This window comes from Pipistrellus hanaki (assembly GCF_964339955.1).
Source record: "Pipistrellus hanaki genome assembly, chromosome: 6".
NCBI classification, from domain to species: Eukaryota; Metazoa; Chordata; class Mammalia; order Chiroptera; family Vespertilionidae; genus Pipistrellus; species Pipistrellus hanaki.
This window is the reverse complement of record NC_140508.1, coordinates 54,552,061-54,577,229: the sequence shown is the minus strand read 5'-3', so window position 1 is coordinate 54,577,229 and position 25,169 is coordinate 54,552,061. Positions and strand designations below refer to the sequence as shown.

Sequence of the window (25,169 nt, the reverse complement as noted above, 5' to 3'; positions counted from 1 at the left end):
GACACTCCCCAGCCTTCCCTCTGTAATTTGACAGTCTGATCTGTGCTTTACTGCCTCTGTATCTATCTTTTTGTTCATCAGGTTATAATGTTCTTTATTTTCCATAAATGAGTGAGATCATGTGGTATTTTTCTTTCATTGCCTGGCTTATTTCCAGAGAAGCTCTAGAGAAGAGAGTGCTGATTTTTAAAAATTCCTAGGTATTTTAATCTTCTCTTCCTTGTTTTGGAATGGGGTGGGTGGGATGGGTAGGAAGTATGAGGAAGAGGTACCTTGGTGGAATTGAATAGTGACCTCGTGAATAAGTTCGATTTGACCTTTAGGAATTTATTAACTTGTTATTGGTTTGAAGTTCTAATCTGAGATCTAAGAGTTGTCTGCAGTAATATGCACGATTGGGGGGTGGTGGGGTAGGAGGTATGCTAGTCTTGGATTCCGTTATCGAGAAAGCTCAGAATTGGTCGGAGAACAAAGTGTGCCTCTGTATGCAAGTGTTTCCCTCTATCTATCCACTTGATATTCTGACTCCCCATTGTTCTCCTGGTGAGATTACACCTCCCAGCACACCGCCTGCTCTCCTTTGAATTTCTCTGTTCTCCAATTCCTCTGGAAACAAGGACCCCAGAGGGTTAGGCGGGTAGCCTCGTTGCCTGAAATCTTGTCTCCATACTCTCCTAGCCAAAAAGTGGGTGGAGGTGACAGCAGTGGCCGCCAGCTCAGCCCTGCCCTGGTAGAGCCAACCTGATTTTGTTGGCTGAGGAGACAGCTGGCCAGAGATTGGCCAGAGCGTGGAGGAAGAGGGACCACAGAGGAAGATGAATCAGGTCATGCAAGCTTTAGCCAGCAGGACTCTGCCTATTACTCAGCTGCTCCCTTTCTCTCTCTCCAAGGGACAAAAGGGTCAGGTTCATCATGCAGAATTCTCCTCCTGTGGGTCTTCGTTCCTGGTCCTCCCCCTCGCTGTAGGTGTGAAGTCTCAGCAAAGATCCAACAAGAACTCTAGTTTTGGAATTCTGTAGCGAATACTCCCTTGTTGACCAGTCTAGCTCCTGTGATGTATGAAGGCGAGGGGTAGAGATAACAGGGCCAGAGAGTCCCTCCCAAAGCCCTGGGAACCAGCACCCATCAGCTCAAGAGAGGAGCCACGTGCTGGGCCAACACAAGGACTGTCTCTGTGGGGCCCGTGAGGGGCCTGGGCGAGATGAAAGCTGCCAAGGTGGCCCTGACTGGTTTGGCTCAGTGGATAGAGCATCGGCTTGTGGAGTAAAGAACCCCAGGTTCGATTCCTGTCAAGGGCATATACATTGGTTGCGGGCACATCCCCAGTAGGGGGTGTGCAGGAGGCAGCTGATTGATGTTTCTCTCTCTTCCTCTCTGTAAAAAAAAAAAAAAAAAAAAAAAAAAAAAAAAAAAAAAAAATTAAAAAAAAGAATATATATATATATATATATATATATATATATATATTAAAGAAAGAAAGCTGCCAAAGTGTGTGTGTGTTGTGCTCGCTTCAGCAGCACATATACAAAGTGTGTGTGTGTGTTCGCGCGCGCGTATTATTTATTTATTTATTTATTTATTTATTTATTTTTATTTTTATATTTATTTTTTTAAGAAAGAAAGCTGCCAAGGTGAAAGGGAGAAAGCATTTACCAGAGTCTGAAGGATCATTGGCGGAGGGGAGATATTATGCCAATTAAGTCAAGACAATAGCATCTTGTTCCCCAGGCAGCGAACCCTGATAAAATGGCTTGTCCAGGGGAAGGAAAAGATTTCATTACCTCACCTTTGAAAAAGGAGAATCCTTTCTGTATTTCCTCTATGGGGGAGGGTGTCCTTTGTTCTTGCGCCTCGGACCCACAGCTATTCGCCACATTTAGTTTCAGAGGAAGGAACGTGGTAGTTGAACAAAAAAAAAAAAAAAAAGAAAGAAAGAAAAAAAGGAAATAGTGAGGTTAAGTGAGCAAGTTGTTAGACAAGGAAGATCCCATCTCAGGGTCTCTGTTCAATAAGCCTGGGGCGAGGCTGTAGAATCTCACAGATGCTTCCTTTCTTGCAGCGTCTCTAACACCTGCTCCCTTCTTCCCCGGGGGTCCTGTCCTGGCTGGGCCCTGCAGCAGACTCCTGCAGGGCACACGTTCTGTGAGCGGTAGGCACATTTTTCTGGAGAAGACTGGTTACCACTCTGATGACCTCATTCCAGAGAGAAGTAATTTCTCCCACAGAATCATAAAACTTGGCAGTGGGGAGGGGTGGTAAGCTCAGGATCCCTACATTTCCATTTCATAGCCTAGGACATTGAGAGGCCAGGGCCGATGAAGCGACTTCCCTAAGGCGGAACAAAGAGTCTGTGGAATGAGTCTACTGTGCTTTGCAGCACCTGGGGCTTGTCCCCAAAATGACACGGGCCCCAGGAGCATTAGAAAACAAAAGGGGCCCTGGCCAGTTGGGCTCATTGGATAGAGCGTTGGCCTGCAAACTGAAAGGTCCCAGGTTCGATTCCGGTCAAGGGCACATGCCCGGGTTGAGGGCTCAATCCTCAGTGGAGCACTTGCAGGAGGCAGCCGATCCATGATTCTCTCTCATCATGGATGTTTCTCTCTCTCTTTCTCCCTCTTTTTTCCTCTTTGAAATAAATTTAAAATATATATATATTTTTTAAAAAATGAAAGAAAACAAAAGGGGAAAATAGAAACCCGGCCTGACAAAGTTCCCGAACCATCGCATTCTTGGCATGGCCAAGAGGTTTTAAGGGTCCTTTTATCAGTCTTAAAGCTGTTTTAATCACTGGGGAGGAGAGCCTTCCCAGGCAGGCCTGAGGAATGTCTACCTTTCAGGGTCCTGTTTCTCCTGGGTGACCTTTTCTTTCAGGTGAAATGCGAAGACCCCGCCTTTCCTTAGAAGGCAAATGACTCAGAGTATCTTTTCCAGATGCTGCTGGTGGCCTTGGTATGGCCTAACTCCAAAGGGGTGGCGGCCATCATCCTGATCCCACCGCAGGGAAGACCCTTTCTGAGAACAGAACGGGCACCTTCGGGGAGAGTCCCTAATCGATACTGTGTTGGGAGCAGTGGCTTTTCTGGGGGACCTGATCCCAGGCATCTGTGGTGTGAATGCCCAGAAAGGTTGACTTTGGGCCAAGCAATAGGATGGGAGGTTTGATAATACCAGCAGGGGTAGGGGAGAGAGGATGCTGGCCTGGTCTTAGACTAACTCTTTTGGGAAAGCATTTACTGGAAATGGTAGTGGGGGCGGGGGCAGCTTACAGAATTACTCAGCCAGCAGCAGAAGTTCTTTGAGCAGAAATCCCCAAGTACTCATGGCCACCCCACTCGACCCTCAGGGCTCTAGTCATGCCATGCCTGTTGCTTAGGATTTGGAGAATATTTTGAAGCCTTCTAGGGCATTTATCTTTGAGCCTCTCTCCTGAAAAACCCTACCAAGTTGCCCCCCACTCCCCCCCCCAAAAAAGATGAAATATCTGAGCTTTCAGTTTTACTTTCATTTGGAGTTAAAGTAAGTTTCATAGTCTTGCTATGAAGAGGGTAGCGAAGGATAAAAGATGGAGAAATCTTCACTGCCGACCAAGCGCCCGATCCCCTTTTCAGCTCAGCAATACAGCCCGAGTGTGTACGCACGGCCGGATAGAACTGCCGTGCTGGAAGGAACATGTGCACGTCCACCCTTCCTCGTCCTGCCGTGATCTCCACATCCTTTAGACTCTTCCAGAGAGAAAGGCACGGGGACGGTGTGGGAGAGGGCAGGGGGAAGCTGGGAAGGTGGCTAGGGTTATTTCTTAGCCGCTGCTAGCAGAGCACCAACTTCCCTCCATTTTGGATAGTGTCCTTGCCGTTCAGGGGAGGCCTAAAAAAGGCCCCAGACAGCCTACCAGAGTTGATTGCTTCTCCCAGCAGGTAGAACCACACCCCACTCCCATTTTCTGAATCTCACAGAATTTCAGGGGGCCTTAAGCCACCTGCAAAAGCTGTTTCAAAACCGCAGCACAACCCTAACATCCTAAACCCTCTGCCCTCTGATATGTGACTAGCCTGCATGAGGTGAGAGAATCAGCCTTCTATTATTTGTTAAAGTACTCAGCAAACCCAGAAATAAACATGCACGCTGATGTTGGTTTGAGAACCAAAGGCCATCTTTCAAGTCTAATAAATGTGATAAAAATAAACATCCTTTCATAAGTGTAATGGAGCATGGCTCTGTGTTTATCTTGTGTCATGTACTTGAGATTACCCCACTGGAAGAAGAAAACACTTGATTAATGCAGGGAGTCTATTTTTTAATCTGCACTGGTTGGAAAATGTTTTCATTTTTTTCTTAAATCCTGCCATGCCCCTTTTTTTGCTTCTCTGAGGAAGTTATTGACGGTGTGCTTGATAATAATGAGAATGCAGTAATTTCTCTTTTTTTTTCTTTTTAAAAAATATTTTTATTGATTTCAGAGAGGAATTGAGAGGGAGAGAGAGATAGAAGCATCAATGATGAGAGAGAATCATGGATTGGCTGCCTCTCACATCCCCCCAATGGGGATCAAGCTAGAGAGGGTGATTTTGTGTCCTGACTGGGAATTGAACCATGACCTTCTGACTCATAGGTCAACGTTTAACCTCTGACTCACACCAGTCGGCGAAAATGTAGAAATCTAATAAGTTCCTTTATTGTAGCTATTTGTTCTACTTGGTAATTAGTTAAAGAGGATTCTATATTCTTCTTCTTCCTGTAAAGCTTTACTTAGGCTGTTTTATGAAATACCACAGAAATCACTTTCTACACAATCCCACAGAGTGGTTGCTGTTACTATCATTCTCATTTTACTGACAAGAATCCAAGGTTTTCAGGTTAGATGTCTTGCTTGAGATCAGACAGCTTTGTTAATGGTGGACAATGGGATTCAACACCAGTCCTGTCTGACTCCCATTCTCACTGGAATGGCTATGTCCACCTCACACAGCACCAGGGCATTGAATGAAGGTTGCTCATCTGATTCATTCATTTATTGAGCTCAAATGTTAGAGTGCCTACTGGGTGTCAGGTATTGGAGATACAGGACCGAAGCAGACAAAACCTCTGCCCTCCTGGAGCTTACATTCTAGTGAGATAAGGAATCAATAAAATAAATGATCAACTCTACATTAGTTAAGTGATGACATGTGATATGAAGAAAAATAAATCAAGAGCTGAATATATAGGATATGAGGGCAGGGTTTGCAATTTTAAATGGAACAGTCAGGGAAGGCATTGTTAAGAAGGTAAGGTTTCACCGATACCAGTTTGGCTCAGTGGACAGAGAGTCGGCATGTGGACTAAAGGGTTCCAGGTTTGATTCCCATCAAGGACATATACCTTGGTTGCGGGCACATCCCCAGTAATGGGTGTGTAGGAGGCAGCTGATCAATGTTTCTCTCTCATCGATGTTTCTAACTCTCTATCTCTCTCCCTTCCTCTCTGTAAGAAATAAATAAAATATATTATAAAAAAAAAGAAGAAGAAGGAGGAGGTAAGGTTTCAAGAAAGAGCTAAAGGAGGTGAGGGAGTGAATCATCTGGCTATCTGGAGAAAGAACCATCCAGGCAGATGGAATGTGCAAAGGCCCTGAGGTGGGGCCATGCTTAGCATATTTGAGGAAACTAGTGTGACTGCCTAAGTACTGAGGGGAGGGGGGAAAGAGAAAAAGGGAACAGGAGATGAGAGAGGCACAAGGAAGCTGGTGGGGTAGGCCCTTGTAGGCCATAGAGACTTTATCTTTTACTCAGCTTGAGAATGGGAGCCATTGGAAGGTTTTGAGCAGAGAAGTGACAAGCTTTGACTTTAGCTTTAGCAGGCTCCCTCTGGCTGCTATGTGGAGCTACCGTAGTTTAAGAGGGTAGAAGTAGGGAACCCAGTTAGGAGATTCTTTCAGTAAACCAGCAAGAGATGATGGTGGTTTGAACCAGGGCAGTAATGGGGGGAGGGGATGAGCTGTGGATGGATGGGTTCTGAAAATAAATAAAGGCAAATTAGGGTTTGCTAATGGACTGTGGGACATGAGCTAAAGAGAAGTGTTAGGATACCTCTGAGTTTTTCATTTGGGTGAACCCATGAGAGGAGCTATGAGGCAGTGACTTAAACTAGAAATGCTTTTACTGAGGAAGAGATCATAGAGAGGCTTGAGGAATGAAAAGGTGACTTATACAGATTTGGAAAACGGCTTCTGTGAATAACTTTCGCTCCAGCAGTCCCTTCACTGACAAGCCGGAGACACTGAAAGGGGTACACTTGGTGAATGCATATCTACAGGAGGTTATCCTGTAGGATAGAAAGTTCTACAAAGATAAGGCCTTTTTCCTAAGACTATCTTGTCTAACCCAGTCTAAGGGAAGAATATTTGTTGCAAACCATCGTCTTAAAGAAACCTACATTGTGCTTGAATGGGGACTGATCAGTTAATAGGTTATAGAAGCAAATATTCTGAGGGTGAGGGTGGGTTCTGAGATATGCAAAGCTGGATTGCTAGGGGAGATATGCTTATCAGGCCAGAATCTTGCACGTTCCTAGAGGAAGTGGGGGATCAGGCATGGCGGGGGGGGGGGGGGGGGGAGGTTTGGGGGTAGCTAGAGTGTGCAGAAGGGCCTTTATCTACTTTGCAAAGCCTTATCCAAAAGCTATTGAAAACCCTAAGATGAATACTCTTAAAACCAAAGCATGGGGCGGGGAAAGGAAGGAAATCATTTCCATGGATCAAAGTAGTTTGGGGATTGGGAAACAATCATGCTAGAATTTCCAGGAAATCTTCTTTTATACCCACCCCCATCCTCACCTGCCGAAGTGCTCTAGACTCTGACTGGGGTTTTAAAAGTAAATCTAGTGCCCTGGCCAGCGTGGCTGGGTTGGTTGGAGTATTGTCCTGTATCCCAAAAGGTGGTGGGTTTGATTCCTCATCAGAACACATATCTAGGTTGCGGGTTCAGTCCCCCAGTTGGGGTGCATATGGAAGGCAACCTATTGATGTTTCTCTCTCTTTCTCCCTTCCTCTCTCTAAAGTCAATGTAAAAATAAATAAAATTAAAATACATTTCTTTGAGAGCATTGGGAGAATTTCTTGACACTTACAGTAGTTGGGGTAATTGCAAATCTCTGGGGTATCTGTCCCAAGATTGAAAAACTATGGGGAAACCACTGGTCTATGGTATAGTGACAACAATAGTTTACATTTATGGAATGCTTGCAAAATGCCAGGCTCTGTGGCAGGCAACTCAAGTGCATTTTGTCATCAAATCCTCACACAGTCTGAGAAGCTGTTATTATCCATAGTTTGCAAATAAAGAAATGGAGATTTGGAGAATCAATCAGGTAATGCACCCAATCTCACGGAGCCAATGAAAGGCAGATCTGAGAGACAAAACTCCATCCAGTTGACTCTAAGACCTGCCCTCTCTCACTGAGGTCAGCAAGGGACACACCAAAGAGGGGCTGAAAGGCCTTTCTTAGAAAGAGGAACTTCTTTTCCCTACATTCTCAGAATTGGGTCACAAAAGGCTGAAAGCCAGCTAACCTTATTTGAAATTAAAGAGTCATTAGTTTTCTCAAGATTTAACTAAGAAAGAAACACATTTCTCCCTCCTTGAAGTAATTTAATTTTCACATTATACTTTAAGCGGGATATCCTCTATTTACCTAATGCTTTCCTGTTCAGTCCTTTCAGACTATGAATCTTGTATATTTTATATACACAAAGGTGACTTTTCCTTCCTTGAATGACCAATGCTTATCAGCACAAGCAACCTATACTGAGCTCATAAATATGTCACTGGGAGTTCAGTCTCAGCCCTTCTCTGTCCTAAGAGTAATTCTCACATGACATTCCTTCTCTCCCTCTCTTTCCCGAACACCCGAACACCATGGAGACTGTGCTTGTGCCCCCAAAGCACCCTCGGAGTCGGTTTTGGTTTCATTCCCCATTGGCAAGTATAAAAATGAGTGGCCAGTGCTTACACACTGAAGTCATTTCAGCAGGAGCCTGCAGACAATATAAAACAAGGCCTGTGGAGCCAGGGTCTTCCGATTCCAATTAAATGTTTCCTGTAAGTCTGTGCCAACTGTGCATCTTGTAAGAACATTTGAAAACAGGAGTTTGAACTCACAGGGACCCTGTTGCCTTAAAAACCTGTTTCCTGTTTGACAAGATTTTACAAATAAGAGCAAAGTAGCACGTTCAGCAACAAAAGTCATTGCTGGTAGTTAAGATGTGCAAAGGTAGTGGTTTCCTCTCCCAGACTCCCCCCACACAGCCTCATTGAGTTGCAGATTTGTGTCTTCCAGATAAACCTCTCCATATTACAAAGGGCTGTAATGGCGTTTCCAGGTTTACAGAAAATATTTGCTTAATCTCCCTATCTCTACATTCAACTGAGCTCTGTGCTATCTTATGAAGTTAGAAAAGTTCTTCAAGACAACTCTGTAACTGTCATTGTCTCCATTTTATAGACGAGAAAATTGAGGCTCAGGGTTCATATGTTACTAAATTTTGAATAGAATACTTTAGATTGCCAGAAACTATTGTAGGTGTTCAAGATGCCTCCTGTGTCATGACTGCACAAGCTACTAAGATGTTTGTTATGTTTCCTAATCCATGAAATGGGGTAAATGAAAGCAGGAACTTGGCATCATAGATTTGAAACTCCTTTAAGTTGTCTATAATAAAGGCACTTCAATGACAACAAAACATTATTATATTAGTGTATCATTATTATTATTTTTATTAAGGTATTATATGTGTACATATCTTACCATTGCCCCCCCCCCATACATGTTCTCCCTCCTCAGAGTTTTTCGTCCATTGGTATTATTATTACTTTAAATTTCTTAAAATTTTACTTTAAATGCCAATTGCCTTAAAATCCAGAATTTAAAAATATGACTTTTGATTTTTAAAAACATATGGAAATGGTTTGTACAGATCTCTTAATCTAAAATGTTTTTCAAGTTTAGTTGACATATACTATTATATCAGTTTCAGGTGTATAACATTGTGATTATTTAAAAATTAGGACTTCTTTCTCCGCCATCGAGGCGCGCGCTCGCCTCTCCCTCACCATGTCTTCCCACAAGACTTTCAGGATCAAGAGGTTCCTGGCCAAGAAACAGAAGCAGAATCGGCCCATTCCCCAATGGATTCGTATGAAAACTGGTAATAAAATCAGGTACAACTCGAAGAGGAGACATTGGAGAAGAACCAAACTGGGCCTATGAGAACTCACTCATGACAGATGACTCACATATTTATGCTGTATCCAGGTTGCCTACACCTTTAAATGATTGAAAAGATGCTACCATCTGGACAGTTGGAGCATTTTAATTGGAGAATTAATGGACTTGTGATTTTGCTCTATTGATTTTTTTCCCCTTCTGCAATAGTAGGATGGTTCAGTAATAAATGTGTGAGATCTTTTAAACTGAAAATAAATAAATAAATAAATAAATAAAAATAAAAATAAAAAAAATTAAAAATTATCTTAGGACTGAAATTCAAAGTTCTTCATGATCTGCATTAGCCTACTAGTCTACCAGCCTTTTCTCCAGCACAATTTCCTCCTTCCACTCCCCCACCTCTCTCTCTCTCTCTCAATCTCTCTCTCTCAATCTCTCTCTCCCTCTCTCCCCACCCCCCTCCCCCTCTCACACCCACACACACTACCCCTTTCTTCAAATTCACCCTCTAAATCTTTGTCTACATGGCCCCTAGTTCCTTCCACTTGGGCCACTCAGTCCTACCCACTGTGGTCCCCCTACTTCTATGAGGCCTTCCCAGTTGCTTGGGAATGAGGCTGGTGTCATTCATAGCATTAGTATCAGAATTGGAAAGGCTGGCATTTGAGGCCTTGTGTATCATCATTGTGATTTAGGCAAGTTGATGCAGCTTCTCCATGTCACCATAATCATCTCTTAGATGGGATAATAACCTTTACCTCACCATGTTATGAGGACTAAATGAGATAACCCATGGACCACACAGGGCCCAGAATGGGCGTAGAATACACCCGAGACTCTACCTCCCATCTCCTCGAATGAAATTCCTTTCTCCCTCTCTTATGAATATACTTTGCTTAATACCTCTCTTATAACATTCATCAAATTCTAGCTTGTGATATTGTCCCTCATGTATTTGTCTCCTGCCCACATTAAACTATAGGGTTTTTTTTTTTTTTTTTTTTTTTTAAATATATTTTATTGATTTTTTACAGAGAGGAAGGGAGAGGGATAGAGAGCTAGAAACGTCGATGAGATAGAAACATCAACCGGCTGCCTCTTGCACCCCCCCCACTGGGGATGTGTCCACAACCAACACATGCCCTTGACCGGAATCGAACCCGGGCCCTTTCATTCCACAGGCCGACGCTCTATCCACTGAGCCACACCGGTTTCGGCAACTATAGGGTTTTTGAGAGCCAGAAAATTGCTGACTTATTTTTGTGTCCTTGCTTCATAGTAAGTTCTTGGTGCTATTTAGAGAACTCCAGGAATGTTAGCAACCAGCTCTTCTGGACTTGTTTGCCTTGTGGGGTGGGCTGGTGACTAATGCTCATGGCTAATTTGTGGAGCATGGGAAGCTGAGCCACAGGTGAAGTGAGTCAGAATCGAGGCCTGAACCTTCCAGAACTCACTTCCAAGCTCTGCTTCCAAGCTGCCTCTTACTGGGTTAGCTTTGCACAAATTTAAATAAGTGACTTTCTGCATTCATATATATATATATATATATATATATATATATATATATATATATATATGCCCAGTGACCAGAATGGCAGAACAACCAGAATGACTGGTGGCTTTCACATGCACCGCGGTAGCCAACCGGCCTAATCCGGGCCCTGATCGGCCTCCTCCCTGGCCGGCCCTGCTCCCAATGGGTCCCCAATGACCTGATTGAAGGCAGGGCCAGCTGGCCAACAGCCCATGGCCCCTCCCCCCTGCTGGGCGGGCTGACTGGATCTCACCCGTGCACAAATTTGGGCCTCTAGTGTGAGTATAATTTGATAAAGTGAGATTCAAGCATTTATTTAGAAAACATATAATATTAACAATTTTTAAAAATCCTCACCTAAGGATATGTTTTTGTTTTTTCAGTGATTTTTAGAGAGAGAGAGAGAGAGAGAGAACATTGATGTGAGAGAGAAACATTGATCAGTTGTCTTCCATACAAACCCCGACCAGGGATTGAACCTGAAACCCAGGAATGTGCCCTAACCAGGAACTGAACTCACAACCTTTTAGTGCATGAGATGATGCTCTAACCAAATGAGCCACAAACTGGCCAGAGAAATATTAAAATATTTTTAATATTAAAAATATTTTTATTGATTTAAGAAAGGAAGGGAGAGGGGGAGAGAGAGAAAGAGAAATCAATGATGAGAGAGAATCAATGATTGGCTGCCTCCTGCATGCCCCTTACGGTAGAACCAAGCCTGCTACCTGGCATGTGACCTGACCAGAATTGAACTATGACCTCCTGGTTCATAGGTCGATGTTCACCCACTGAGCCAAACTGGCAGTGGATGAACACTTTTACTGGTAGGTCTACATTCTAGGCTGTTAGACCTCTTACTCATGACCTCCTGGTTCATAGGTCGATGTTCACCCACTGAGCCAAACTGGCAGTGGGTGAATACTTTTAATGGTAGGTCTACATTCTAGGCTGTTAGACCTTTTACTCATGATATTAATCTTTATGAAAATCCTGAGCGGTGTTATTTTTGTCATTTGCAGCACAATAAGGCTTAGACAATACTTGTGATATCCTATTCTAGGTTTGAGGTACCCATTAGTGAACACTATGCCCCTGTTTGCTAAGAGTGCAATGTAGTGACAGAGGCAGCCAAACAAATCATTTACTGTATCATGAGGTACATACACTAAGTTATAAAGTGGGGACACAGAAGAGGGAATAATTAACATTATTAGGAATGAGAGATGATCAGCAAAAAGGCAGTATTCGAATGGACTCCTGAAGGATGAGAGTTCGTAGAAAGGCAGTTCTTGGAATAGGGAACGGCACGTTCAAGGTTGAGAAGGAAAGAGGAGGTGAAACTTAGGCTGGGGCAGGACTATGTATCACGCCAGAGAGAGTGGCCTTTCTTTCTGAAGGCAATGGGGAGCCATTGAGGGTTGTACACAGGGGGAATTACTCTGTTGTTTTCTGACAATACTTTAGTGTGCCTGGAGTGGGAGCGGACTGAAGATACTCTGAGCATATTTGGTATAAAGTTATATCGATGGTGAAAGTTATCCTAATGAAAATATGAATGTTATTATTCTTGTTGGCATTATTACCCCTGGATATTAGAAAAATTAAGCTTTTTCCATTTCAATGCTTATTTCTTTTTTGGATAAAAATTGAAAGAAAGTCTGCTATGTATCTAAAACACTTCCTTGTGTATCTCAAAGAAGTTTTGACAGTGTATGGTAATTATTAATTTTTTGAATGTTTTTCGTTGGTGGAAATGCTATTTGAATGCATCTCTCAGGACAGTTTCCTGACATTATCTTCACAACCCTGGCCATCCCAGCACTGCTGTGGGCAGAGCACTGGGGCATCCAACCATCCTGGCCCTGCCCTATGCACCTAGAATGAATGAAATCTTCAGACACAGACTATGTGTGCAGTGTGCATTATAAATGAGGATGGGTAGAATGTGTAGGGTATAGAAGAAAGATAATCCAGAAACTTTCATTGAACCCAAGGATTTCCCTTGCACTGGCCAGTCCAATTCTGGCCCAAGCAAGGTCCTGGGCTGGAGAGCTCCGTGTCAGCAGCACATGCAGCTATTGGCTTGGCCCCAGGAAGGGTCCAGGGTGCCTTCACTTATGGGTCCCCCATAGTTGTCTCTGGAACTGACTCTGCATGGGAAATGTCCGTAGACAGCTATTTTTCTTTTTCTTTTTTTTTAAAAACAACACCTGATCGATTCCAGGTGACTGATCCCACTTAACCAAGTGACCTCACCAACAAACAGATGGTGCTGCTGGGACCAGCCCCTGTGCAAACAACCTCCTCACCCCTGGGCATGGCTGGCTCCTCCAGGCTTTCCATGCCAGGTTTTAATGTTCCTTCCATTTCCAAGAGATGAGTTCTTGCTCATTTGCATCTCCTTGCAGTGGCCTGTGAGGGAGGCCTTCGGTGTATGAGGACAGGACCTCCCTAGATATGTGACTTTCCAAGGTCACTTGGGTAGGCTTGCTCCTCCTTTGTGGCCCCCACCTCCAAACCCCACCTTCCCCATGTGCTCCTCGATAGGCCACCATGCATTTCTAGAGGCTTCTTTTAAGGACACCAGGCATTGACTCTGGGTCAGTAGAGCTTCCAGAACCTAGACATTTTAGTCCCCACCCTGGTGTCAGGGAACTCGCCCGTTTCGTGGTAGTGGTAGGTGGATCTGATGCAGGTCTGATAACTTCTTCGCAGGTGAAGAAGGACTCTGGGGTGACTGACCGCTGGAGCAGATGTGGCCCCAGGTGTGGTTCCTGTGGAGATGGTGAGTCAGAGGTTGCTGGCCTGCTCCTTAATACATCTGCTATGTCTGGAGGCATTTCACTTCCTCCTGAAATGGAGAGAAAGGCCCCAGGGTGCCAGAGTAAGCTGCTCTGGCTCTGCCTACTTACTTCATTTTCCTTAATTCGTTCTGCCTTTCACCAACTACCGCCACTGTCACTTAGAACCATACAGGGGCCAGATACTGGGAAAAGTACAGGTGCGCCATCTCATCAGGCTCTGGAGCCTCTCAGGTGAAGACAGAGTTAGTTCAAAGGAGCAACAAGAGAGAGCCTGAGACAGTTTGTGTGCTGGGTGCAGGGAGCTGGTGTGGGCTGGGAGAGGCATGGATGTTGTTGCTGGACCGACATAAGTTGGAATCCTGACTTTTCTACTAATGAGCCCATGGCCTTGGTAAGTCACGTGAGCTCTCTGGGCTTCAGTTTCTTCTGTATAGTGAGAGGTACAATATTCCTTCATAGATGGCATCAGGTATGTTCCATCTGTCACTGGCCCTGTCTCCAAGGCAGGTAGCACCTTTGGGAGTGTGGCGAGAGTGTTGGAGAAAAACAACCCATGGCCTACACCAGAGCTTAGTGAGGCTGAAAGAACTTAAGGCCACCTGGTTCACTCCCTGCACTCTGTAAACACCCAACATTACCTGTGAAGGGGCATTATGTTAGAATGGGTGCCAGAAACCAGTTAGGAGGGTGGAGTGGAGTGAGCAGGCCTGAGTGAGAGAGAACCATCTGAACGATGATGTTCACCATCTTTAGAACAGCACTTTGGAATATTACCCATCCTTTCTCCAGATTTCTTTCTTCCATACCTCAGAGTCCTTCTCATCAGCTGCCGTGCCTGTTTTTGAATGGCATTGCTTAAGCTTTTAAACACCTAAAAAGTTTTTAAACATGTAGCTTTATTTAAATGACAGACATGAATGCTTATGTAAATTCAAATAATTTTAACTGGAAAAATAAGTCCAATCAAATGACTGAATAAGGAAAATATTCACTATTGCATTAGATAATGCATATGATTTTTTTTGGAAGCCATATTTGCTCAAGAGCAATGCCTTAGAATTGCTTGTGCAATTTTGATGTTTTGAAAATAAAAGACATTAAATTATAAGCCAATGGGCTAAAAGGAAAAAACCTGCACTGTTTGATTGCATATAAGAGGGTGATTTAATAAACACAGTCAAAATATGGCACAAGAAGACTGAAAATAAAATGTGAAACCAGGGTGGCAAGATAAAAATGTTTTACCCAGATGGAACACAGGCAATTTAGATTTGAGGAGATATATTTATGTTCAACACTTTGATGAAGTTGGAGATATGGTACTTTCTGAAGGTATTATTAACATTTTAACTAATTATTATAGATTGGTTTATCTTAGTTTTACCACCTACCTTATCAGCTAATGATTCTGATGGTGCTTTCAGGTAACTAATTCGGAAATTTCTGTGAAATTTCAAGTAGAAACCTGGTTCTTCTGATTAACTTTCTGCTTGGGCGGGGTGAGGCGTATGTGGGGACACAGGAATATTTCTTGGGCCCTCAACGTCCTCAACTAGGGTTACGTTGAGTACCCCTTACACTGTTTTCAAGACATAAAGGTATTGCCTGTGTGGTCCTGTATAAGTGGTAACTGAACCAGATTGTAGATATGCAAAACTATGTAATAGACAGTTGAGATGGTGATGGCCCAGGTAGAAAAAGGAAATAATAGAATGTTGTGATTAAACTGACTTGCATTTACAGTGTCCATCCATAGATTAGTTGTCAATTTTTATATTTAATTTGGTCATGTTAAAAATACATTTTTACAAAAGTAGAGTTTTGGTATATTTTTAATAAACAAATGTGATTGGCTCCTTTGTTAGACTTCTAAATACATGTCTGGGATGGACATTATAAATTAAGTTAATTTCTCCTCAGGTGTCTATTTCTGACAAGGGTTATAAGGTCCCAGGGTGGTGTTAACCTGGTGCTTAGCATTAAATGTGCAGAGGTACCTACTTCATAAGCAAATATGGAGTTTTCCCATGTGTCTGTGATGCACACCTGTTCTGTGAGGACTGTTTCCTACATGTGCTATGGCTTACTTTGTATGAATTGCTGCCGCACTTATTTATTTAGTGTTATCTGGAACATTTGGGCCTCCTTGATTTATATGAGTGAATAAGAAAAAAACACACACATGTCTATCTATATATATCTAAATATATCTAAATATATCTATATTATATATATGTATATATCCATATATCCATATATCCATATATCCATATCTATCTATATCTATCTATATCATCTATATCATCTATATCATCTATATCATCTATATCATCTATATCTATATCTATATCTATATCTATATCTATATCTATATCTATATCTATATCTATATCTATATCTATCTATATATAAAAGCCAAGCGACCAGAAGGATGGAATGACCGGAATGACCAGTTGCTATGTTGCACACTATAGTGGCCAACCAACCCAATAGGGTCTGATTCGCCCCTCCCAACCGCCCACGGCCCCTCCCCAGCCAGCCCAGACCTGATTGGCCCCCATTGGGGCAGGCTGCGGACCCCACCCATGCACGGGTCTCTAATCTAAATCATAAAAATATATCAGGTGAGATAGCTGAAACTAGTAGTGAGGTATTAGAAACCATTGAAAATATTCACCTTATTCCTGCATCCTGCCTGCTACAGACACCCTGAAAGTGGCCCTGTGCCTGGGGGTCACTGGCATTGTCCCAGGTCATCCGCCCAGCGTGTTTTGGGGCATCCAGTCAGAGACTGGGAAACCTCCTTCCATCAGAGAAGCGCCAATAGGCTTTGTGGGATGTGTTGGCTCATGTGAAGAGATGAGTGATACCTATTTTGCCTGGGGTCTAAAGAAGATCTCAGAGTTAGCTGGACTTTTGTCATTAAGCTCTGGGGCAAGATACATGTTATTGGAGTTGACCCAAGTAAAAAGGCATCTTATTTGATCTATTCCCCTTACCTGCCTCTACTGAGCAAGAAGGTTAAGGTTGTGAGGAAGCCGAGCTAGGCACCTTGCATACTGAGGACACTTAAGCCAATATGGGATGCGCTGAAGAGTCAGGAGCAGACCCTCCCTCAGCTGAACATATTTGTGGGAAGATTCTTCCTGCCGGGTCCACAGTACCAGCATTTCTAACCTGCCCTTTTCCCAGCTCTCACCTGCTTCCAGTCACTTCCATGGGAAGAAAAGTCAAGGGCAGGAGGAAGCTCCTTTTCTCTAGCACAAGGCACCTTAGTGACAGAAATGGAGTTGCTTGAATGTCATTCTGTTCTTAGCAACAAAGGAAAATAACAATCTGAAGTGTACCAGAAAAGGGGGGGAAATTTCTGTCAGTGATGCCGATGACAGCATCCTAGCTGAGAAGGAACCTCCAGGGATGGATGACTGGAGACTCAGAAGTAGGGAGAGTATTACAGATGTCCCCGCCTTTTCCCCACATTGCCCCCTCCACTGGGTTCCCACCCTGCCCCAGGCCTTCACCACCCTATTGCTTGTGTCCATGGACAATGCACGTGAATTCTTTGGTTAATCTCTTCCCATCTCCCCTCTTTCCTTTGTGATTCGTCAGTCTGTTCCATGTTTCCAGGTCTCTGGTTCTATTTTTATTTATCAGTTTAGGGGGCAAATGAGGGGAAAAGGGACAACTCCTATAAAACTCTCAATAATAAAGATAAAAAATAAAATAGAAAAAAAGAAGTAGGGAGAGCTGGGACTGACTTCTTTTTGATGGCTGGCCTTTCAGTATGTATGGTTGTGTTTCAGTAGAGCAGTGTTTCCCAAACTTCTCTCATGATGAGAATCACCTGGTGGAGTTGTTAAACTACAGATTCCCGAATCCCAACTAAGAAGTGCTAAACTAGAATTTTTGGGAACATATAGGTAAAATTGTATACTTTTTTTGGGAACATATAGGTAAAATTGTATACTAAGACAGAGCACTAAGTTAAGTATACAATTTTACCTATATGTTCCCAAAAATTCTAGTTTAGCACTTCTTAGTTGGGATTCGGGAATCTGTAGTTTAACAACTCCACCAGGTGATTCTCATCATGAAAGAAGTTTGGGAAACACTGCAGTCGAGTAAGGTTCGAGAAAAAAGAAAGGGAGGGAAATGTTGGTCTTGAGAGAACTCGAGGCTCACGCAATTGCTTTTTGCTGTTGCTGTTGCGGCTTGCTTCTTTTATAATTATGCTTCTGATTTGCTGAGCACCTAGTTTGAGGGGAGCTTCGGCTGCTTGGGAAGGAGGAGCCCAGATGGAATATATGGGGAAACCCTCTTTCAAATGGGCGTTGACACTTAGTGTGTGTGTGTGTTTCACTCCAAAATATATCTGTTGTCATCCCTCTAAGTAACTGCAGTTTGCAGATGGGGGGGGGGGGGGGAGGTGTGGGATGGCCAGATAAAACTGTGGGGGAGGGGGGATAAAGGTCTTGACTCATTTTGATCAGCAGCCAAAGCCAATGGACCTGAGCTTGAGAAAGTGGTCCTGGTGGTGGAGACATCCAGACTGTGGAGCCAGGTGAGGTGCTGATATCCTTGGTGGCCACTTCCCAGGGGCGAGATTGGCTGCACCTGTGAGCAGTATCTGGCGCTATTGCTCTCAGGGTGTGGAGTGGGTGGAGTTCTGCATCTCAGATTTTCACTCCACTTACAATGTCCTCATTCACGGCTTCCATCGGCAGACCCAAGGCTCAAAAGGGAGCCCCCTCCCTTGACGGAAGCTGGGATATTTTATTCCTGTAGTTATGTCCCTACCTGGCGGCTCCTGCCCATCCCTCCCACCCCTCCAAAGTACACTCACCTATAAACAGAGGCACATTTAAACATTTCAAAAGGCTTTTAGATCCTGATAGGTATTCCGTTCTTAAGGAAAGAACACATTTATCAAACTCAATGTTCCAAGTACTATTAACTCTGAAATTTGGTGACCTCTTTTCAGTTCATCTTCCCCTGCCCCCAACTTTTTTTTTCTTGACTTCAAGCCTACATAAAAGTTGAAGAAAAAAAAAAAATCATGATATCCTTCACCTAGAGTCACTGATTCTTTCAGTTGACATTCATTATTACATGTTACCCATTATGTACTAGACATTGTGACAGCCTTTAAATAAACAAAAATGAGTATATCCTGCTTCCTGAGCTCAAGCTGTTCATGGATTATTGGAAAAGGAAAACCACAAAACAAAAAAACTAAATTATGGCCTGATAAGCTTATATTCCACAGAAGTATATTTTGAGCAAAGGGAACATCATGGATGAAGGGAATTGAAAAGGCCTGGTAGATTTGAGGAAATGCAAATCAGTGACGAAGTAAGATATTCTGAGAAGAGAGTAGCCCCATGTATGCTGGCTCTAGATACTGAACCTGGCCAACTCCCAATCTTTAAGATGAAAATGTTTTTTTTTCAAAATTGGTAAGGGAATTGCCTAAGTTCCCTTATGAAAGGAAAATAAAACGGGTGCTGGTGACTGTCAGGGATCCTGCTTGAAGAATGTATTGGCGACTCAAGAGTGGCTGAATTCCAGCGTTGATCTGCTGATGTGTCAGACCTGGTATTGGGAATGCACATGTTGGGGGCCCTAATCTTTATGAGCTCTTGGGAGCCCTGTCCTCCAGCAATAACTTGATGCCCATTTCCTGGAACCCATCAGAAGTGAACCTTGTAGTAAAATGACCCTCAGTAATTACAACAAAATGTTGAATGGAAGGGAATGGACTCTCTTTACTTATTTGAAAAGAAGTGAAGAAAGATCTAATTAACGGGCTGCCTGCCTGCAGAGCACCCCACCCACACTCCAGAGACCCACCGGCAGGCACCCAGGCCCTGGTGCCCGTTCAGAGATGGTCACACAGGCGGGACCCCCATCTCCCACCCCAGCCTGTGCTGAGAGCTGGGGCCTCTCCCGCCGTGACTGAGCGTGGCCTTACTGGGGACGTGGCCAGGAGTCCCACCGGGTTCCCATCTCGGCCTCACCACGACCCCCTCCCTGTTTCTCCTCCCCCCTCTGCCCTGCCAGCCGCTTCCTCAGTGGCTGCAGGGCCTGCCATCATGTGACCGACTGGGTGTGGGAGAGGCTTTGGCCATGGCCTGGGACTGAGCAGCTGCATGGAGCCTGGGCAGGGGAGCCTGGGCTTGTTTGCAGCCAGCAGAGCTGTGCCCCCACTCCCGCCCCCTCACCCCGCCTGTCAGGTCAGGTCTGCCTCACGGGGCTGCCTCTGACAGCAGCCCCCCACCATTGGCCATTGGCCGGGCTTGGGGCGGGGGCGGGGCCACCCCGAGGTTCCCCTCCCAGGATTGCCCGGGGCTCAGTCAGGGCATCTGTTACCCTAATTTTTAAAGTAACGCTAAGTTTGTATGGATGATGTCTTAGATGTATTAAATGATATTCTTCAGGGGGAAAAAAGAGATCTAATTAGCATATTACGCTTTTATTATTACAGATACCTTCATATCTTAATGGTATATTCAGATAACACCTGTTCCTAACAGGTTTTGGAAAAAAAATTAAACAATTGAAATTTTCAGGGCATTTTATTTTATTTTTTTCCAGATTTATTGACATGTGATTGACATAAAACAGTGTGTAAGTTTAAGGTTTACAACATGATTATTTAATATATGTATATATTATTATATATTGTGAAATGGTTGCCACAAGAAAGTTTGTTAATACCATCACCTCACATAATTATGTATGTGTGTGTGTGTGTGTGTGTGTGTGTTTGGTGAGAACATTTAAGCTCTGCTCTCTTAGCAACTTTCAAGTATACAATACAATGAACTACAAGCACCATGATGTACATAAGGTCCCTAGAACTTATTTATCTCCGTGAGGGTCCGTTCTGCAGAAAATACAGACATTTAAGATATGAATGATACATTTCTCTAAGCAACTTAAAATCTAGTTAATACACACACATGAAGTTAGAAATGGTAGAGTTGGTGCTGAGGGAGGTGGCATTAAAGTCACAGGAGTGAAGTAGGGACAGTCTGAGAGGTTTTCAGAGGTGAGAGGCAGTGAATTATCATGCTTAAACTCAGCTAATATTATAACATCTAAGACACGTGAGAAGGGGTCCTGGAGATACACACCACACTGTTTAGTTCTGGGGAGGAACCGAGGACTGGGTGTGGAGGGCATTGAAAGGACAGCTGATGTTGACCAGATTCATGTATCACTTGTATAATCTGCGGTGGGCTGATAAATGTTTGAGAAGCAGCTATTTCTTCTTTAGAGAATGTTTCAGTTTCAGTGCTGTCCATTTCCATGCTGCAAATACTTCCACCCTTGCTAATTTCAAGCAACCAATGTAAGATGAGCTAGCTTGTAAATTCTTGGCAATTTAACAATTCAAGCACCTATGTGGCAGGTTCTGAGTCAGGTGCTGAGGAAGATGGAGAAAAGATTATGATGCAATCCTTGTCTGCCAGGAGACAGAAATATAGTGGGTGAGCTCAAAGAGAAACTAAAGGGAGAGATTAACTTTGGCGAGGTGTGGGGATGGAGGAGAATCGGAGAAGGTTCTCTGAATGAGCTTGGAGAGATGAGGTCATAGCTATGTAACTGGAGAATGGGGAAAGGTCCCAAAGCAGGAAAGTACAGGATACATCCAGGGAATTATGAATTGCTCACTTTGCACGGGATTGGCACAAAATATGGGATGAGGCCAGAAGAAAGGGTCAAAGTAGTGAATTTTACTGTGAAGTAATGAGTGCTACTGACAGTCTTTGAGAAGCATCAGGCAACAAATCTGATGACAATGTAAAGACTAAACTGGAGGAGAATCCAAGATGGCTGCTCGGGTAGGCACCTAGCCGCAGCCGCACGCAACAATTTCAATAAAATACAACTAAAATATAAAATGGACATTACCCAGAACTACAGGAAAGTCAACTGACTGGAAATTCTACAACGAGAAGCAAGGAGAAAACCAGAAGGAAGCGCGGAGGAGCTGTAAAAGCCCAAGGTACGGAGACACGCGGCGCGCGCGCGTGGAGAGGACGGAGCCGGAGAGGAGGGAGGCCGAGTGCCTGGCTGGCGTTCCCTAGCGGAAAGGAGATAAAACTCCGACTGTGCTGGGCCCCTGACTGCTCTGAACCCCCGTTCTAGGCCAGACCCCGGGGACCCAGGCTCATCCAGAGGGAGCTGGGCTGTAAGGCGGTACTCGGGGAAGCAGCGAAAGGAGGTCCCAGAGGCGCGCACACAGCACGCAGAGAAGGGCCGGCCGGCTGTGCCGTAGGACTGCCCTGGCGGGAAGGAGACAGGCTCCAGACTGCTCTGAACGCCACCTCCAACTCCACTTCCAACTGAACTGAACCCCAGTTTCGGGCCCATTGCGGGAGAGCTTACTCTGTTTGGTAGCAGGCGAAAATCGAGGGCACCTTTCTCTCAGAGGCGCTTGCAACAAGTACTGAAGGACCCTGAGTCTCAGGAGTTGCATAGGGCGGGGCTGACGGAAGCCAAGGCTGTAGGCTCCACCCTGAAACTCCGCCCCCATCAGGAAAGCTGCCTGCGAAAATGCCTAAACCAAATAGATCACAAACGAAAGAAATGGAGGACAAAAAGCGACTGGATATAGAGTTCAAAACCACACTTATAGGGTTTTTCAAGAGACTCCTAGAAAAGGCCGATAAAATAAATGAGACCTATGAGGATATGAAAAGGGATCAACAAGAAATGCTAAGGGATCAACAAGAAATAAAGAATACATTGTCTGAAATAAAAAATATTCTACAGAGTCCTAAAAACAGAATAGAAGATCGCAAGAATCAAGTCAAAGATTTGGAACATAAAGAGCCAGAAGACACTCCTCTGCAGAAGCTAGAAGGCAAGAGAATCCAGAAAATTGAAGATAATGTAAGAAACCTCTGGGACAACTTCAAACGATCCAACATCAGAATCATGGGGGTCCCAGAAGATGAGAGAGAGCAAGATATCGAAAACATACTGAAAGAAATAGTGACAGAAAACTTCCCCCACCTGGGGAAAGAATTGGACTTACAAGTCCAGGAAGCACACAGAACTCCAAATAAGAGGAATCCAAAGAGGACCACACCAAGACAAATCATAATTAAGATTCCAAGAGCAAAGGACAAAGAGAGAATATTAAAAGCAGCAAGAGCTAAGCAGGTGGTTACCTATAAAGGAGCACCTATACGATTGTCAGCTGATTTCTCAACAGAAACCATGCAGGCCAGACGGGAATGGCAAGAAATATTCAAGGTGATGAATAGCAAGAACCTTCAGCCAAAAATACTCTACCCAGCAAAGCTATCACTCAGAATCGAAGGTCAGATAAAGAGCTTCACTAATAAAAAAAAGCTAAAGGAGTTCATCACCACCAAACCAGAATTATATGAATTGCTGAAGGGGGTTCTTTCAGAAGAGAAAGTAAATAAAGATAAAAATTATGAACAACAAATACGTAACTATCAACAAGTGAATCTAAAAACCAAGGAAATTAAAAAAAAAATCTGATGAACAATATTAACTGTTGAATATAATAGAATCAGAGGTATGGAAGGGGAGTGAACTGATGATTCTTGGGGAAAAGGGAAGAGGGGAATGTGGGAAGAGACTGAACATAAACTGTGCACCTATGGATGAGGACAATGGGGAGTGGGGAAAGGGCAGAGGGTGGGGTGGGAAGGGGGGGGGAAAGGAACACTTGTAATAATATGAACAATAAAAATTTATTTAAAAAAAAAAAAAAAAAAAAAGACTAAACTGTAAAAGAGTCCATTGTGTTATAATGAAGGCTTCAATCAAGGCAATGCAAAAGAGATCACAGGGAGGCAGATCCAAGGAAGAGAGAAATGACAGGGCAATGGATTGGCTGAGGTGAGTGGAAGAGATTGACTGCTTGAAGATAATACCTAGGACTTTTAAAAAACGATCATTCTGTCTCTTGTGGAAATGAATGACTTCATCAGAAAAAAAAAAAAAAAAAGGAAGCATTTTTAAGAGACTATAAAGTTTAGGACTTGGGAGCCCAATTGGTTATTTCCTTTGTATTTTACTACTGACATTTGTAAGTTTGAAAGTGAGAAGGTCTGAAACATGAGTGGCAGGTCAGGAAGATGGTTTTGTTTTATTGAATTTGGATTTATGGATCTTAATTCTGGGTAGTTATGCTATGAAAAGGATGGGTTTTTGGCTTGGGATGGAGGACATCTCACAAAATTGAGAAATAATAATTAACTTGGGAGTTTACCAGATAACAATAATTTATACATGAAACTTGTCAATGTGGGTTATTGTGTATTCCTCATGAACTTTTTGTGCCATCATAATGATGTAGGGTCCTTCTCAGGGCACATGATACATATCTGTCACTTTACAAGTGATGCTATCTTTAATCACCTAATTAAAGTGGTACATCCCTCGCCCCCCCTTAACTATGGGGAAACTATGTTCCAAGACCCCCTAGTGGATACCTGAAACCACAGATAGTACTGAACCCTATGCTATTTTTTCCTATACACACATATCTATAATAAAGTTCAATTACAAATTAGTCAATTTTATGGATAGAATTTCATTCTTACCATAGATCTTAGCAACCTTGGCATTATTGTTTTTCCCTCTTAATCTAGAACTTTTACCTTTCACTTAACAAAATTACTTATAGCTTCTCTTTAGCTTATCCTAATTGCCAGCATCTCTACTCTTGCACTTTGAGGCCATTATTAAATGAAATAAAGGTTATTCCAACACCGTACTATGATACTGAAACAGTTGAGCTGGTCACCAAGATAGCTGCTAAGTAATTAATGAGCACCTAGTGTATACAGTGTGGAGACACTGGACAAAGGAATGAGTCATGTCCTGGGTGAAACAGAATGGATGGGTCAAGATTTCACCATGCCACTGAGAATGGTGGTGCAATTGAAAAGTTATGAATTGATCATTCCTGGAATTTTTCACATAAAATTTTTGGTCAGTGGTTGGCTGTCTGTAATTGAAACCTAGGAAAGTGAAACTGTGGATAGGGTAGAACTACTCTATTACTGTTTCCTTAGTAAGTATTATAGGGACCTATTGTACTTGGGGACTACATAAAAATCTTGTTTCTCATCATACTTTCACAAATTATTACAGTTTTTCTTTGTGCTTCTTCCCTGAACCAATTATTACTGTCGTGTTTTCCAGAGGGTAGTTTTCTATTTCCATTATTCATTCTATGGTCATTAGTTGTAATTGATCTTGGACATGCTTTACAAATTCCCTTGACCTTTACAGACCTAGATCATCCTTAGTTAAAGGAAAAAAAATAGAATGTTTATCTACCACTTATTTTGTGTTGTTTTTGTTATCAAAACACATGGAGACCACCAAAGGCGAAGGTGCCCAGGCAAAGACATGGAGAAGAGGGAGCATGTTTCATGTGTTTGCATTCACTCTTGGCTTTCTGAGTCTTCCTCAGCTAAAATAGTTTATTCTGCCAAGGAAACAGAGGCATTTTTAATATGTTATTTATCCTGTAATCATCACTGTAAAGTAATAATGAATAGCAATTGTCACTCCCATTCTATAGATGCGAAAAATGAAACCCAGGAATGCAGATACACTACCCGCCCCCC

At 43.3% G+C, this 25,169-nt stretch overlaps 1 protein-coding gene across 1 annotated transcript; it reads left to right on the top strand.

The window, feature by feature from the left end:
- Positions 1–9,048: 9,048 nt before the first annotated feature.
- LOC311625149 (large ribosomal subunit protein eL39) lies at positions 9,049–9,446 on the top strand. Its single transcript, XM_084889083.1, has one exon. The coding sequence runs from the start codon at positions 9,088–9,090 to the stop codon at positions 9,241–9,243; it is 156 nt and encodes a 51-aa protein (XP_084745209.1). The 5' UTR covers positions 9,049–9,087; the 3' UTR covers positions 9,244–9,446.
- The last annotated feature ends 15,723 nt before the right edge of the window (positions 9,447–25,169 follow it).